Source organism: Mastomys coucha, unplaced genomic scaffold, assembly GCF_008632895.1.
Source record: "Mastomys coucha isolate ucsf_1 unplaced genomic scaffold, UCSF_Mcou_1 pScaffold1, whole genome shotgun sequence".
NCBI lineage: Eukaryota > Metazoa > Chordata > Mammalia > Rodentia > Muridae > Mastomys > Mastomys coucha.
In genome coordinates, this window is record NW_022196891.1 from 71,877,892 (window position 1) to 71,895,391 (window position 17,500).

The window sequence follows — 17,500 nt, forward strand, 5'->3', positions numbered from 1 at the left end:
AGAGGGAGAGAGGGAGAGAGGGAGAGAGGGAGAGAGGGAGAGAGGGAGAGAGGGAGAGCGAGAAGACAGACAGACAGATAGAAACAGAGAGAGACATAGAGAGCCTTATACATTTGTGATGATATATGCTTTTATTCTGATAGTTTTACTTTCATGTTTAATCTGTTAACTGATGAAAATTTATTTTCATCTGTGCTCTGAGATAGACATTAGATTTTTGTGTCCTATGATGTTAGTTGTTTAGTACCACATGTTATGTGTGCCATCTTTTCTATTAGTGATGTAGTCTGTTCTCACCTTTCTCTAGATTATTAAGTTTATTTCCATCTTTTTTTCCCTCAAGTCAATATTCCCTGCCATATTTACTGTAGTCTCCAAGAAATCATGAAATGAGGAAAGGCTTAGCATGCATATCCATCTTAGTCATTTAGCTTTCTGTAAAATTTGAGAAACATGTAGTCAATTTCCCTATTAGGATCTGGACACAGTTACATAAATATTTCTATCACTCATTCTGGGGGAAACCAACATCCCTGTGGTATCTATGCTTTCCTCCTTTTATACAGTGAAGAGCGTATGTGTTTACAACTCTGTGCGTGTCTGTCTAAAAGCTCTTAGCATCTTGTTAAGGTCTTTCCTTTTTGGTAGATGCAGTCCTAGAGACATTACTTGGGGTTGTATGTTTTGGGGCTGTATTTTATGAATTATGTTTACTATATTTGAAGGTATATTGCATTTAAATAACTATTCTGCTACTGCTATTTGTTATAGACTACCAACTTAGTGACCTTTCTTAGTAATATACCCATTGGGGATTTTTTTTTAAAGGTTTCCTTCATCAATGTTGCTGAAAACAGTGACAGTTTGCTTCATCAATGTTGCTGAAAACAATGACGGTTTGCTTTCGACCATCTTCTTTTCATTCTCTCCCATTTCTTTTTTCCAACAATATCTTAGCAGCTGGTATGTACAGTCTAATATAGATGTAAATAGAGGAAAATGTCATTTGCAAAGGGCCATGATTAGAAGGATAGACTTATTTTGGCAATTCTCAAGAGAGTTATTCCAAACTCTTTGCTCTAAACTGATTGAAGATTTTGTTTTTATTTAATTTTTCCATTCTGCTGCTTCAAAGATTATATTCTATTTCTTTACTTGTATGAGTATGTATATGTGTACGTGTTTGTATATTCAAGTACATGCTTGTATGAAAATGTAGGTATATTTGAGGCCACAGGCCATTGCCATGTATCTTCCTTCATAGCTCTCTTGCTTAGTTTTTGTTACAAACTAGAACTGAGTCATCTAGGCTAAATTTGCCTCTCTCCACCAACACTCATATGCTTGAAATTCAAGCACCGCTCCATTCATGCATTGGGTGAGTTCTGAGTATCTGACCTCAGTTCCTCACACTTGTGGAGTAATCACTTTGGGACTAACTCATCCCTCTGCCCCCTTGTTATGTGGCTTATCTTATGGTGTTTGAATTTATTCACAGTTGAACAATTACTGTAGTCAAACAGATTAGCACATCCATTCCCCAGTTTTTGTGTATGTATGGCTTCCAAATCTAAAATTCACTCTTAGCAATTTTCCTATGTATCATGTGATATTGCTGATCCTCTGCCTGGCATATGTGAGTTACCTGTGCTTAATCTTCCTTTGTAACTCCACAAATTTGTACCATTTGCCTTCTATCTCCCTATACCATTTGCCCTTTCTAGTCTTCTATTTCAGTGTATTTGAGGACTTGAGGGAATTGGCTTTGCTATTTTTAGATTCCACATGTTCATGACATCATACAATATTTTTCTTTCTGTTAACACAATTCTTTAACAAAGTCTTATGTTGCTATTTTTGCTTCCCTTTAAGCAATAAAAATCTGCAGACTCTTAACGTTAATCTGACCTATTTATATGTCATTCTTTTGCAGGGCTTTCGCCTTATTGTACGCTTGTCGTGATTCCTAAAATAGAGAATTATCATTCTTTGAAGTATCCAGTTTTTGGTCTCAGTTTAACAGTCCCATTTCCTTTCCCCACTGTTTCTTCATCTGATACCTACTTTCTCAGGCTATTTTTCTCCTGTCAGATGTCTGCCTTTGAAAGGCTTCTCTACAGTGGACTCACGACTGTAAACCGCTCTCGTCTGTGTAAAACTTTCATGATATCACTGTTGCCTTTTGAGACATAGACGTACTCATCATGAAAGTCTAGGTCCAAGCTCAATCATTCCTTTCAGTAGTCTGGAAGCCCCGACTCCTCTCTCCCCTGGTGAATTGTCAGCAACTTGGGTTCAGTTTGTGTTGCTTTGGTTTTGGTCTGAATTTGCTCTAGGGCACTTTTCATGTTTCCTATTTCTCTTTATATTTGTTTTTGATAATCATCAGGAGGCTCTACCGACTGAGGATTATTTTAAGATAAGTCCTTTCCTTGCATGTTAGTACAGTCCTTTGTGTGCTGTAGCCCAATGTACTGTGCAGAGGTTCACCTCTGTCTTGAGTGATAGGATTCCCCTTCCCTTCAGAGCTGCTGTGGGGGGAACACAGATCCACAATGATTAAGTCCTGGGATGGTCCTTTGCAGTTTCTTGGATACCTTGGAGGGTTCAGGCCTGTTCATCTTTTAATTTTTCCTGGTTGCCCATGCAAGAAAATGTTGTAAGAGTGAGTATTCGCCCTGGGAAATGTTGCCCTACACCTCTCTGGCATCCTGCTTCTCTTTGTTTTCATGGCCTCAGAGAATTTTCCTTGTTGTCTATCAGATTCAGCCATGCATTAATTTTCATTTTATTTTATTCTATTGTGTGTGTCTGTGTGTTGTATCTACCAACTCTATAATATTGCTGAAAATAAAGGTCTACCTTGTTTCTTCTGTAATATTGGAATATATTTAAAATAATTTGTATCAAGGTGTACTTCCAGCTGAATTTATTTAATTGTAAAGGGAATCATCATAAGCTTATTTGCTAATTTCTGTGCTGGCCAGACATTTTCCTACCATATAACTATGTTCATTTCTCATCACATATGCTTAGTTGTATATAGTGCATGTTTAAATGTTGAACTGCTGGATCCACGGCGTCTCGTTCATGACATCAACTATCCTATACACTGTCTCACTCTGATCTTTCCCATAGTTGTACTTACCCCTGAGTCTACTCCACTCTAGTCTTAAGGCATCAACTTTCCCAGCTCAAAGTATTCTCTTGCCTTTAAGTTACCAGCCATGGAACATGGGCCTTTTCCTTGTTATAAGTTGTTGGCAGTATGTTATTGTCTGAGCATAGATGACTTTCCTCTAACCTGTGATCATCTATGAAATGTTAATCATAGTTACTGACTTGTGTGAATGTTCATTTTAATGTATCCAAAATTTATGTTTAGAATGCCACCCATGTATCTATCTTCCATGGGATGTAATTAATGTATAAATAATAGAATGTTTTTATGATTAAATCTACTCAAGGCTGGGTCTGCCATGAATTTCTGAACAATTACCCCTTTTCTCTTATAGCAGAAAACTATATACTTTTATTTTTTTTTTTACTATTGACTTTTTACATTTATATATTTTATGGCTATGTATGTGCAGTACATATATGCAGGCAACAGAAACCTGAAAGGTTAGAAGAGGATATTGGATCCCTTAAAACAGGAGTTATAGGCAGGCAAGTGTGAACCACCATATGGGTGCTGTAAACTGAACTCAGGTCTTCTGTAAGAGCAGTAACCACTCTTATCTGCTGAGCCATCTCTCCCACCCTAAGTATTTTCCATTCTTCTCCTTTTCCCACCGGTCTCTTCTGATTCATGCCAAAAGCTCCTCAACTGGTGATGTGCCCTTAACCCTCTATTCCTAGCAGTTCAATTCATTCTCCTCCCAGGAAAGGAACCTTACAAGCTGTGTGCAGAGACCCCACCCACCGACAGTATTGCCTTGATCTTTTACATTCCTTCTTTTATTACTGTGATATTGTGTCATCGGCCTTCAGTTCCTGAGAGAAGAGAGCTGGGACACTACTTACCATCACTCACACCCATCTCTCCCTTCAGTTTTCTCTCATTTTATTTCTCTTCGAAATAACAGACTTTGCTTTGTATATTTTGAATCTCTGATGCTGGATGCATGCATAGTTGGCGAGCAGGAGGAGGGGGGAGGGAACAGTGTTTTTATTTATTTTATTTTTTTTTTTCTTTCTTTTTCTTTCTTTTTTTTTTTCAGAGGGGGAACTGGGAGAGAAGATATCATTTGACATGTAAATAAGGAAAATATCTATTAAAAAAGAGATAAAAGAAAAAATTAGAATTAGTTTGTCTTCCCGTTTAATTACCTTTTCAAGACACTGCTTGCCTTTTTTTTTCTCCTTTTTTTTTTTTTTTTTTTTTTTTGGTAGCAAAATTTCTCCTCTCAAATCTAATCCTTCTTATTCAGCCATGTCAGCTTTATTGTAATTAGTGTTTGTACAATGCTGTTTTTATCCTTTGACTTTCAATCTAATCTGTGTACATGTCTGTATTTAAAGTAAATTTCCACTAGACAGCATAGAGCTGAAAGGTCTAGCAATCCCCTATCTACCTCCCCCAACTACTGCCTTTTCAATTGGAATATTTAGACCATTAGTTTAATTAAAACATGATTGCATTTAAGTTGTCATCTTTATATATATTTATCACATATAATGTTTTCTGCCTTTTATAGGTTATTTTTAGTATTTCATATTTCCATATAAGCTAATTTACTATATATCTTTGACTTATATTTTCAGAATTGTTCTTGTGTTCTAATCCATTTAATTCATCACTATCTTCACCATTTTGTCATTGGTACAAAAAATCTGACAATGCCAATTGTCTATTTCTTCTGTAATTATTGCCATTGTCCTGTACTTTAGTTGCAAACATTATAACAAAATAATATCTTACTGCTAATTTTTAGCCAGGTATTTAGAGAAAATATACTTCATATTCATGTTCAGATCTTTTCCTTTGTTTATTTAGATGTAAGGTTTCCTTTTTTTTTTTTTTTTAACACTTTCCAGAGTGGATTTCCAGGTGCAAAATTATTGTCGCATTCGAGTGCTTGTAAAAAATTTGTGTGGATTCTATTTTTGAACAGTTGTGCTAGGCAGCTTCCTCTTAATGTGACAAAAGACCTGAAGTGACCCATTGGAGCAGAGGAATGCTTTATTTTGATTAATGGCTTCTGAGGTTTCATTCCAAGGTCATGTTGGCCCTGCTGTTTTGGGAGTGTTTGGCAGAAAAAGTCAACATGCCTCCTATAATTGAGAGGCAAAAGGGAAAAACAAAGGGGAGAGTGGGCAAAAGACATGGCAGGCAGAAGAAAAAGAGGAACGATTTTTGCCCCAATATCTGATATCACCTTCAAGGGCAAACCCTAATGACCCCATCTCCCTTCAATAGGCCACCCCCTAAAAGTGCTACCACGTGTCAGTAGCTTGCCAATTTGGGAACCAAGCAGTTAAGCCTTTAAGAGACACTAAGTCATAGATACAGTGTGTGTGTGTGTGTGTGTGTGTGTGTATGTGTGTGTTTCTATACACAGTGTTCTAATTGATTGTCCTCTGCTTTCACCTTCTGATGAGAAAACAATATTAGTTTTCTATTGCTGCTATAACATATCACCACATATCTGATGGCTTAATAGAACATTCAGATACCCTAAATGCAGTGAAGGTTGGTGGTAGTATTTGCAGAGCTATACTCTTGCTAGAGACTGTAAAATACAATCCATTTCTATGCCTTATGCAAATTCCTCTAGAGAATATTTGGCTTTGTTTGGGTCTATCGTTTAAATATGCTACATGATTCAGTCTGATGCCTTTTATTTAATGCCTAGACCGACTTCGACAAATCCAAAGTAAACATCACTGTGAATCTACTACTGTGATGTCTCACCTTCCAGAGGTTCTTATTATTACTCTATACCTGTCCTCTGCAGGGCTTTTCAGACTTCTGATGTTCACTTTGACCTGGAAGGACTTTGGAAGGTGGGAATGAGTTTGTTTTTTTTTTTAAGTAGATCTTTGCTTAGATTTATAGTAGTCCCCTGTGGACACATCCCCACTTAAAACTCAGCAAAAGTCTGAGAGACCTTGGGGACAATCCCTTTCTCTGCTTTTATGGAAGGTTTATTTCCTTTCCATCCAGACCTCTGCCTCTTGACTTGCCACCACTTTCCCCTCCCTAGAGTCCCATCTGTATCTGCTCCACTCCCCCAAGATTACTTGCTCCTGTGAGCTGCTACTTCCAAGGCACACAGTCTGCCAACTGACTTTTAGAAAGACATCTAGAGGCTTGGGAGGAGAGCTCCCTGAGAAGAGTTCAGCCCCCTGAGCCACCCACACACTATTGGATGAAAACCTTTGTCTCCTGCATTTTATCTACTTTCTCAGTTGATTAGAAGGAGGCAAGCTTGGGCCCAGGACAGTCCAGTACTGCATGACTTCCTTAAAAGGGCATCTCCCTCCTTTAGACTAGGCACAAATGGGCCTTTCAATGCCTATTCCCTATTCCCTTCCAACCTTCTCTCCTTACACTTTCCTTCTTGACACCTTGAGTATTTTCTTGAGAGCCTTGTGTTTTTCTTATTCTGCCTAGGAATTTATCATTGTACTCAAAACCCAAATGCCTTTGTTTTCTGATCGTTTGGGCTTTTCTCAGTGGGCAAGCAAGAGTCTCATTTGTCTGTGCTCATGAGTAACAGTATTACAGCTTCAGCATCCATTTGCATGGATTTTTATCCTGCCTCTTTCATATAATGTGTACCTCTAATAACCTTGTGTGACATTTTTCACTTTTAATTTGCAGACTGTAAACTGAAATAAAGTGCCTCTCTCATTGTGGTTTATTATTATAGGCTATTGCATGTAAAATTAGCCTGGTAATATGTATGTGAACTGTAATACTCCAGCACGTCTACTGTTATTATTTAATTATATGACCATAATTTCTTTCCCATTGATTATTTTCTTCATGCAAATGACTTTGCAAATATATCACTACAGGAGCCCCAACAAATGATCCACAAAACACAATAGATACTCAAATATTTGTTAAAATATTATAGTGTTCATTTAAGTGGTTTTGATTTCTAGGATTGAAATACCCTCACGTTCAAACATTGTTTTGGCAAGTAATATTAGGAAAAAAAGAAAAACATACTGAGGAAGCTTTTGTGATTTTCAGATTTTTATTTCCAGGTGCTGTATATTTTATGTTTCAGATTCACCAGTCAGACTTAGTGAATATTGCTTTTAATATTGAAAGCTCAGCCTTGAGATATGTGTGTAACAGTTTTAGCATAAGGTTTATATTGACTTGAGTTCTGTAGATGGAATACTATTTTAAAGTCAACCTAGCATCAGTGCCTATTCTAGACTGCTTTGGTAGTGTGATTATTTCTCAGCAAATGGAAAAAATGGAATAGCCTTGGGTCTACCTACCTTCATTTTTAGATGACATTAGTAGACATTGACCAGAAATTTCCAAGTGGACAGATGTGGTAACATATAGCTCTCAGGTATAGTTTGTTTAATAGTAGTTAAAAATTGAGAATTGTTGCAGTTGGAAATAACTTTCTTGCAGCAGCATTTACAAGGGATTTAGCATGTGTGTGCACTGAATATTTTCCTAAGTCTTTTGCACTTTGGCTCTTCAAATTAAGATTGGGAAAGGAATTTTACAAAGAAGCATTCAGATGAGTATATCAGGCTGGATAATAACCATGTATGGTATTGCTGTAGTTGGAGTTTTGCTACAAGCCACATATATCAAATTTTTGATGTATGCATTATTTTCTGATTGTATGTTTCTTGGGTTTTTTTAATAACAAACATTAATACATTATGTTTTTAGATGACTATATAAGAAACATGATATATATTTTTATATACCCTCAGTACTAAAAGGTAGCCATGAGTTACTGCAAAGGCCAGTTTGAATGTGATATTTTCCAAACCCAGGCTTTCTTCCTCCTAGACTAGTCCACAGTGCATGTTTTTATTGTCTAAAAAGCATTAGCACTGGAAAGGGGAATGAAGTGCGGGAAGACTTGGCTCTTCCATTCTCTGTCGAAGGAAAGATAACTCTCAGAATCATTCAGTCTGACACGTCCAACCTCCCCAAATGTACTTGACTTTTAGTACATTGTCAAAAGGAGGAGTGGCTTCAAAGTCACAAAACCAAAGCAATATATTTGCAGTTAAGTGACAACCTCAGATGACTCAGAGGATAGGCTGCGCATCTGTCTAAAGGAATAAGCCATACTGGCTGCACTTAAAAGCGATCCAAATGCACATTCATAGCTAATTATAAACAAAAACTAGTTAACACTTTAAATAAAAGGAAAAATAGCACAAAGATTTAGAGCCTAGACAAGTAGATGAAAGGCCCCTGAGTTGCCTTCCATCTGATACTACTCAGAGGCAACTCTGTCTCCAATTACCTGAGAATATGTGGTATTCCCTCATGAGAGCTGGAGATCAGAAAAGGGCGTCCGTTCCGTGCCTCTGCTTACTCACTTGCTTGGAACAAGGTCAGCAGAAATACCTCACCCTGCCAAAGAGTCTGGAGCCAGACAGAGACCAGAGACACAAATCACAGGGTCAGAAGCCCAACTTAGTAGGGCAGCAACCCCCAGGAATAATTTGTGGGGCCAGAGATTCTCCTGGGTAGGACACATCAGGGCTGTCTGAGGAGATAGCAGCAGGGCTAGCTTTAGCCACTCACATGCTCAATGGCACAGAGCCATCAAGCCTTTGGTAGAATCAGACTAAGAGAACTGTCTTGCACCTTAATACTAAAACCAGTGAACTCAGGTAAAACTAAGTAAACAATGAAGGTTGCCTCCTGAGAAGCTTTGTGGTGCCTTTGTGTGCGTTTGTTGCAGTCCCAGCAATTTCTCTGCTCCAAATTGCAGATCTCTACCCATTAAATTTAAAGGCTAAAGAGTAATGGCCATTCTGTTAGGTTTAATAATATCTATGAAGATCTCTGAAGATCAACAGTTGAGTGACCAACGTTCCTAGCAGCCATTTCTCCTTACAGTATTCCGTCTATTAGAATGATAGTTGATACTCTCTGGAGATGGCCCATTCAAACTGTGCTCTTCTTTGCCATTTTCCTTAAACTCAATCAGCCTGTCTTTGCTCCCAGGTCAGTACTGAATTAACTTTCTTTCTCTATGGACCAACTCAATGAAAAAGAAAATTTCACTCCAGTCTCATGCAGAAAGATGGTGTCATTAAAGTGAGGGTCACAGTTATTAAAGTCTACCACAGTCTAGTCCTAAACTAGAATTTAAACCAGATTTGTCTAACTTAATGATATGCAAGACGTAACTACTGGCAATAGAAGAATCTGGAAGCTGAAGGGAAAAGACACTGGACAGAGTTTGGGTAACTTTCCTGGTAGCAACTGTACAAGTGGCTTCTCCTGGAGATTTGAGCTGTGAGGAGGGGATACTGGGCAATAGTTGGTGTTCACCAACCGTTATGCCCACACTTCTGTCCAACGTGGGCGAAGGACACCACCAGGAAGGATGTGGCAGAGGGAACCCAGGTAATTGTTTGACATCTTAGCACATTGCAAGCCTTCCCAACCCAGCCTTTTTACCATTTTCAGTGTTCCTCTGGCTTGACTGTACAAACTTGACTTAGAATCATGGTAAGTGTGGTTGGTTGGTTTGTGGTGCTACTTGTCAAGAACTTATGTATCCTAGGCAAGTGCTATGCCACAGAGATATAGTCCCTAATCCATCTAGAAGTGACCAAGGTGCTGTCACATCATCATAGGTATCAACAAAGAAATGAGCTGTTTCCTCAGAAGAGTAGGGGATGAAATCATATATGAATTCTGAAATGTAAATATTTTCTTCTCCATTCTTTTATATTGTTCATTGAGCATAGTTTAATCATAATCTTTTGTTGGTAGCTAACTATATATATATATATATATATGACTATATATATGACTATATATGAAAATATATACACTATATGTATATATACATATATATATATATATGTATATATATAAGAAATTACTACCCAGAAGAACCTGGGCTTTTATAACACTTCACAGAATCATGTGCTCCATTTGAAACTACCTACACATAATTTGTTTGTATTTTACATATGTGTGCACTGCAGTGTGTGTGTGTGTGTGTGTGTGTGTGTGTGTGTGTATGCACACACGTGCATGCACATGCATGCTCATGGGTGCATGCCTGCCTGCCTGCTTGCCTGCCTGCCTGCCTGCTTACCTGTTGAGGTTAAGGGACAATTTAGCAGAGTCCGCCCTTTCCTTCCATCTTTACATGGCTCCTGAGGATCAAACTCAAGTCACAAGGCTTGTACAGTAAAGCATCCCCAGCCACCGAGCCACCTCACTAGCCTGCCACAAGTCGTTATTTTTATTTCAGAAAAAAATATATATATACCTCAGGAAATTTAAATATTCAGAAAACAGGTTTGTGGTCCACGTAGAAAGTTATCTTGTTTCTGTGTCACCTTTAACAAAGACTTCATGAGTCTCTGCAGATGCACCTATGCTGAGATTTTGATCACTGTGCATGAAAAGACTGTGCCCTGCCCCTCCGTGAAGGCAGCTTTGTACTGGTCACAATGACATTTTATTTCAGTTTGTAGGGTTCATCTTCAGTACCCCAAGCAGGCAAAGCTTGCTATATCATCAAGTTAGCATCAAAATCTATGTTCACAACCCAGAGAAACCTTTTTGTTTTATACAATTACCATACTCTGAATTTTGTTTTTAAAAGTGGCCCAAAAGAGGTACTCTGGAAGCAAATCATTGATTGTCCGTTTCTGTAAAATCCTATGCTAGATGATGTATTCACTCAAACTTTTAAAACATTTTATTATGTTGAACAAAGGCGTGGGAGGTAGTGGGAGAGTTCCCTACCATTCTCCTGCTCTTGGGTTCTAAACAAGGTCTCACAGTGTAGGTCAGACTGGCCTCAAAGTTTGATTCCCCGACCTGCACTCTGCTTTTTTATGTTCTGGGATAATAGACCTGTGCCACCATGTGTCACTCTCAAAATGCTTTTTTCTTCTTCTTCAGATTGCAATACAAAAGGAAATCTGCCCTGGCTCCTTGCATTGTTGACTCCACATTCGGAGCTGAAATTTGGCCTTTAATGCAGTTCCTTTGATCTCCAATTTGACTGTTTATCAAAGCTGATTAGAGTTTCAATATACAAATCCCTGTAGCTTGAAAATCACATGAAAATAATGGATAGTAAAGAAGCACCAAGCATTGCCTGTTATTCTAATTTGACTTTATTATTGTAGCATGGTTATTAGGTTTGGTAAGGAGATCTGTTTTTATGTTTTATTTCTTTGGTATGGATCAATCTCCTGCCACATTGGATTAAAGTGGTTTTGGTTTTAATTTTTTTAAGCCAACTTTCTCAGGCACTGAAACAAGAGCTGGGTTGGTAGACATCAAAAGGAATTATTACTGTGAACTAGCAAGACTCACTTTATTCCACTTACCATGATTTAGGGGCATAAGTTTTTGAAAAGCTGCAAGAATATATTTTCTGCATCTTGATATCATGTCAAAACACTATAAAACAGTGGTTGGCTCACTTAAAGATCTTTCAGATCTTCAATGCCCAAACTTAAGGAAGACATTTACTTCACATGTACTCGTCATTATAGACATTGTGCTAAATAATTTGCATATGTTGACAAGTGAACCTGATTGGGAAAAGTCATGTGATTCACATTAATCTGATGGGAATTAAAGAAGTTCTTGAGAGTATCAGTTTCATGTGCTTTTAGTTTCATAAATCATTTACTTGAATCTTCTAGTCTAGAAATTATTCCCATCAATTTCCATCAATGCTTTTAATCTGTGTATTTTTCAAGAAAACAAGCCAACTATCCTTTATCAAAGTAGTGTTCATTTGGGCTGCCTTTGGTATTTCTCTTTGAAGGCACTTGATGTTATTCTAGAATTGTTTCCGGAAACAAATCGTGTTTTATTTTAGGCATGCTCAAGGTAGTTTTTATGACAGTGTGTTCATACTAGAACCTTTCGGAGTACAATATCTAACGTGTCTCCCAGGCTTTCAAGTGGCTAATGATTGACCTGTAAATGCATGTAAACAATCTAAAGTACAAAAAAAGGGAAAGGAAAGGAGAAAACAAAAACTCCTGCTGCCAACTCAAATAATCCCTGTTAAATTCTGACATCCGTGGAGGAGAGTGTTACCCTGACATGTGTCAGGACAGTGGACATGCAGTACAGACCTTCCAGAGCAGTCTTAAAGTTGTAAAACATTAACTAGGTCAAGCTGCACTATTGTGTTTTAAGTAGTGAGAGAGACACTTTAATAATACCCAAAGGATTGTGGGCTTTGTTTGGTCAACATTGCCAATTTTTTTTTTTTATGATTATAGAGTTTATTAAGTTACCCTTCTCCACTTGCCTTCTGATTTCTCCAAATGGCCTCAAGTGAAACCCAACGGGGAAGGTTTATAAATGGACAACTTGTTTATTTACTCATTGTGTATTTTTTTTATCATGTGCACATTCGTTTTTGTGAGAGAAGAATTATGAAGGTTGTGTAGGTGTGGTAATGATATTTTTTTTTGTATTGTCCTACAGTTTGGTGATATTCTAGCTGTGGGTAGTTAACAGCCATGCAATTGTTAATTTGCGCAGTCATAACTAATGTTTTGCCATCCCTTAGAGTAGACTGAAAATAGTGTCTTGCTTAGTGTCTCTGAAACATTTATGACAAGTATATATGCAGGAAGAGGAAGAGAGGAGAGTCGTAGAATATTTACAGAACTTCTTAGAAAGAAGATAAAAGTTGTTCCCATAGGTTTTAGTTTTGGAGTGTCTATGTGACTTTTAAGCAATATGAAATCTTCATTCCACCATCTTAAATCTGATCTGTGACTTCCTGTCAGATATTTTATTTTTAGAGAAAAACATAGAACAAATAAATGTAAGTTTGAAGGCCAAGGCATAGGCGTGGCATAGGCAAGGCCCTAGATTTGATCTGCAGCACTGACAAAAATATTACAGCAGATAAATGGGTGAATAATAATGTTTCCTTTCATAACATATCACAATCAGTCACTTGAGATCTGTCCCCAAGAGGATGGCTACAAGGAGTTTAAAATGTATATTGGCTTCATTTGTTTTAATTTCCAACTTGGTGTTTGAACCTGTGTTGCTATTTAGGTCCCTGCACACTCAATGGAACTATGAAAGTAGTGTTTCCACTCCTTAGATCACTGTGTCAGACATAAAGAAATTATATCTGAACATAACCTGAAAGTTTTGGTTGGTTGTGTAAAAATCCTGTGTTCTCATATAATAGTATCAATTTAATCAAATTTAATAATATTTCTACCATGGCACTGACATTAACAGGGTTAAGATAACATTTGGCTGGAGAATATTAGAATTCATAATTAAATCAACTCTGTGTTGCTTAGATTGTATACTATATGAGATGGTAGTGCCGTGTACCTATTTCACATCTTTTTCTTGCATTTTCAGCTAAAATTGACCAAGAGTCACAAGAGACTGCCCTGACAGAGACTCATAAATGGTAAGGCATCACTTTCCTTTAATATAATGTTCCAGAATAGCCTTATGAAAGCATTTAGTTTATTTTAACCCCAGGGACCAGTTATTGGTTGTGGGAGTTTTTTTGTTTGTTTTCTCTTTTGTTTTGTTACCTTCAAGTATAAAATTGGAATCTAATGTAAGAGTGTACTTTTAAGACCACAATGGATTTCTGAAGTCACTATGACACATAATGCTGTTGTATACTAACCTGTAATGAACAGTGTTGCCTCTTTCCAATGGGATTCAGAAGAAAATAAAAGACTACACAAGATATGGAAAAAGTAAATTTTTTTGTTTGTATTTATTTTCTTATTATCATACAAAATAATAGATCTTATTATGCTAACTTCCTTATTATGGCATCTTATTACACTTTGTTTACATTACCTCCTCATCATCCCCATTATCTCTCTTATTTTACTCTTTTATATGTAGCAATTTTGGTCATCCTTACTTTTACTTTTTTTTTTTTTTTACTTTTTTACTCTTACTTTTTTACTTTTAAGTTTGAAATATAGCATTCCATGATTTTCTGGCTTTTAGGATTTGTGTGTCATAGTATAAGATTATTCTAATGTTTTTGTCTTTTTGAGTTGGCACTTCTCTATGACATTCTTTCTTTCTTTTGTATTTTGGGTGAATTGCTTGTAAAGTGCCATAGAGTAGTTCTGTCATCATGTCCGTTTGGGACTGTAAAAGTTTCTTGTGATTGGGTTCCCACTTATTTCTCTTGATTTGGGGAATTTTTTGCTTTTGCTATTGAATAGATTCTCAATGACTTTAGTGTTTATCACAGATCTTACTTTTATCCCATTGTAGATTTTTTATGTCGTAATTGCGTCCCAAGGTACTTAAAGTCATCATGGTCATTAGTTTGTTTTTGTTTTTGTTTTTTTATCTTGATGTTTGAGGCCACGTTCCTCAACCTTGTTGTTCCTTGACATTCTCATTCTTTCTTGATAGGTTGAGTCTATTTGATAATTCTCCACAATTTTTTTTCCTTATTTTATTTAATTCTTTCTGTTTTTTACTATTATCTTAAATTAAAGTTTTACTGTTATTTTAAATTACATTTTTAAAAAACTAAAAGGATTTAAATAATATTAAATTCTTGATGATTCTCTTTTTGGCACTGTAAAACTTTCATCAATACTGGCAAACTTCCTACTTTTGCCTTTTCTCTCCGAGTCTTGGATTGATTATGTCTGTTTGTCCATCCCCTTATTTTTGATTTCTTTCAGGTCATACATAGATCACTTTGACACTTATACTTTTTAAATCATTTTATCCAATTCACGTTTTTAAAAGTTCAGTAGCTGAAGAGTAACAATATTTTTAGTCACGCGTCTTTGCTTTTCATGCTTGGGTTATACTTTCTGTGCCTCTTGTCCACATATTCTTCCTGTGTTATTTGAGGGATCTTTTTCTTGATCGCTTTCTCTCTGAAGCTCAGTTTGCAGCAGAGCAAAAGAGAACAACCCGGGTTTGACTTGAGGCTTCCCATGATCCTTCTCTTCTTTCTCTAAGCATTTTTCAGTTCTTTTCTCTCCCTTTTGGACTTCCAATGCTCATCCTATCTTTCTAGGTATTTTTTTTTCTTATCCTGATTTGTCTTCTTTGCTCAAACCATGGAGGCAGCTTCTAATCCACCACCTGACTCAGACATTCTCAGGAAACTTGTTTCAAAAATCCAAGTTGAAAGATTTAGTAATAGGAAATTTCCATTTCAGTACACAAAAGAATCCCACAGAGGAACTCATGAGCTTCCTTGAGTGACCTGCTACTTTTAGAATGAGGATTTGCAGTCAGGGTCACAGTTAGGAAAAAAATCCATCAGGATTCTTCATTTCTCTGTCTTCACTCTGTCTTCCTCTCTGCTCTTAGTCATTCCCTAGGAGGAAACAATATTTTTTTTCTTGTCTGTGGAAAAACTCTTACGAATAAGGAGAAAGACAAAGAAAATGTATCTACAGATAGAGAAAAGGGGAAGCAGGGGAGGAAGGGAAAAAGAAAGAGAGAAATGAGATGGGGAAAGGTGATGAAAATAAGGGAAGAGAGGCTGGGAGAGAGTGACTTTTAAAACCGTTTCACATGCTTATAGAAGCTAGCAAGTCTAAAATTCACCAGGCAAACCCAGAGGAACTGCTCTTGCAGCCTCCAGTCTGGCATCAGTTTGGAGACAGAATTACCTTCCTGCTTGGTGGAGACAGAATTCCTTCCTGCTCCTCAGTATAAGGGCTTCAGCTGATGGCATGGGGCCCAACTACGTATAAAGAGAAATATGCTTTCTTCCTTAAAGTCCAATGAAGGAAGTGTTAACCACATCTCACAGCTGCCTTCACAACAAGTAGGCTGGTACCTCAATCCCAACTCGATGTCATAACCCACCCCAGGAGATACTACAACTAGTGATCACACTCTAAGAAGAAACTCTAAGTATTCTTGGGGAAAGAATTTTATTGAATAAATTCCTTGTCATTCCTTTACTAGGCAAGTTCTTCATAGTCTCTGGGCAGGCAGCACACGGTGAGCAGCTCTTGGGTTGATCCCATATACTGTTCTAGGCAAACTGATGAAAGGATTGTGAAGTTCTAAGGAAACAAAAGCTGAAGTGAAGATATAAACTGTATCCAACACAAATGAAATACTTAAGATAAAATGCTTCGTTAGTACAACAGCAATTTTGATGTTTAGAAATGAAAATAAGTAATAGATTATCCGGAACATTTTACGTTTTCCCCCAAAATGTTTCTTTATGCCATTTCCCCAGCAATACTATATAGGCTGGACAGTGATCAATAGTAGCTCTGTGAAGAATGGCAACATAACCCTTCTAGGGGCCTTTGAATTTGACACAGGCCTCTTACTTGCCATAGCTCTATACCTTAGACTAGCATTCAAACTCTCAGCCAATAGTATTTACTTTGTTGAGGAGGACTGAATGACATGGTCCATGACAGATGCATTAGTACTTGGTAAGTGATTGGTAGATGTTAGTTTCTGTGTTACTGTTGTATTATTATCATCATTAGAGTCTAAAAAATATGTAGTAGTAGGGCTGGGGAGGTAGGGCATTCCTTGAGGGGCTTGCTTCACAAACATGCTGAGTTTGGCTCCCTAGCTACCATGTAGAAAGCTGATCATTGCACTGCACACCTACAGTTCTAGTGCTGAGAATGCAGATAGGATCTCTTGAGTTTGCAGCCCAGCTCATCTTGATAAATGGGTGACTTTTAGGTTCAGCAAGAGACCCTGTTTTAAAAACTAAGGTGGAAAATTATAGAGAAAAATACTTATGTTAACATCCAGCTTCCATATAAACATACAGATACACACCTACAAACATGTGAACACTCATGCACACTTACACACACACACACACATACACACACACACACACACACACACACACACACACACACACACACACCAATATGGTTGCATAAATAGACCACAAAGAGGAAAACAGAGGGCTAGGAGCTGTACACATTGGGTTCTGCTTGAAAATATCATTCTGGAAAACATGAGCTACTGTCTTCTTGTTGCTCTGCCTAAGAGAACTAGCTGTATTTGGAACAGGTCCGGGAGAATTCCATATCTAAAGACTTTGTCAATGAAAAATAAAGTGGAGGTCTTGGCAGAGAAACATTCAGGAATATTCTTGTGTCCCATAATGCAGCATAACACATGGCAGCCAAGCTACCAGAAGTCTAACAGAAAGACTAATGGATAGAGATATCCAAGAAGAATCCTTTGGGTATCACAGTTAATGATGGAGGTTTAAAAACCTGTATGTACTCCTTAAAAGATTGATATTGGCTCCGGACCCTCAAGACCAAGTTCTCAGCACAAAGGAGGTTTATTTGC

At 37.3% G+C, this 17,500-nt stretch overlaps 1 protein-coding gene across 1 annotated transcript in view; it reads left to right on the plus strand.

Annotated features, from left to right (window-relative positions):
* Fmn2 (formin 2) overlaps positions 1–17,500 on the plus strand; it is a 334,557-nt gene that overhangs the window by 240,002 nt on the left and 77,055 nt on the right. Inside the window, exon 16 of the mRNA XM_031379313.1 lies at positions 13,562–13,613. Within this exon, the coding sequence (XP_031235173.1) occupies positions 13,562–13,613 (52 nt within the window). The remainder of the gene's footprint in view (positions 1–13,561; positions 13,614–17,500) is intronic.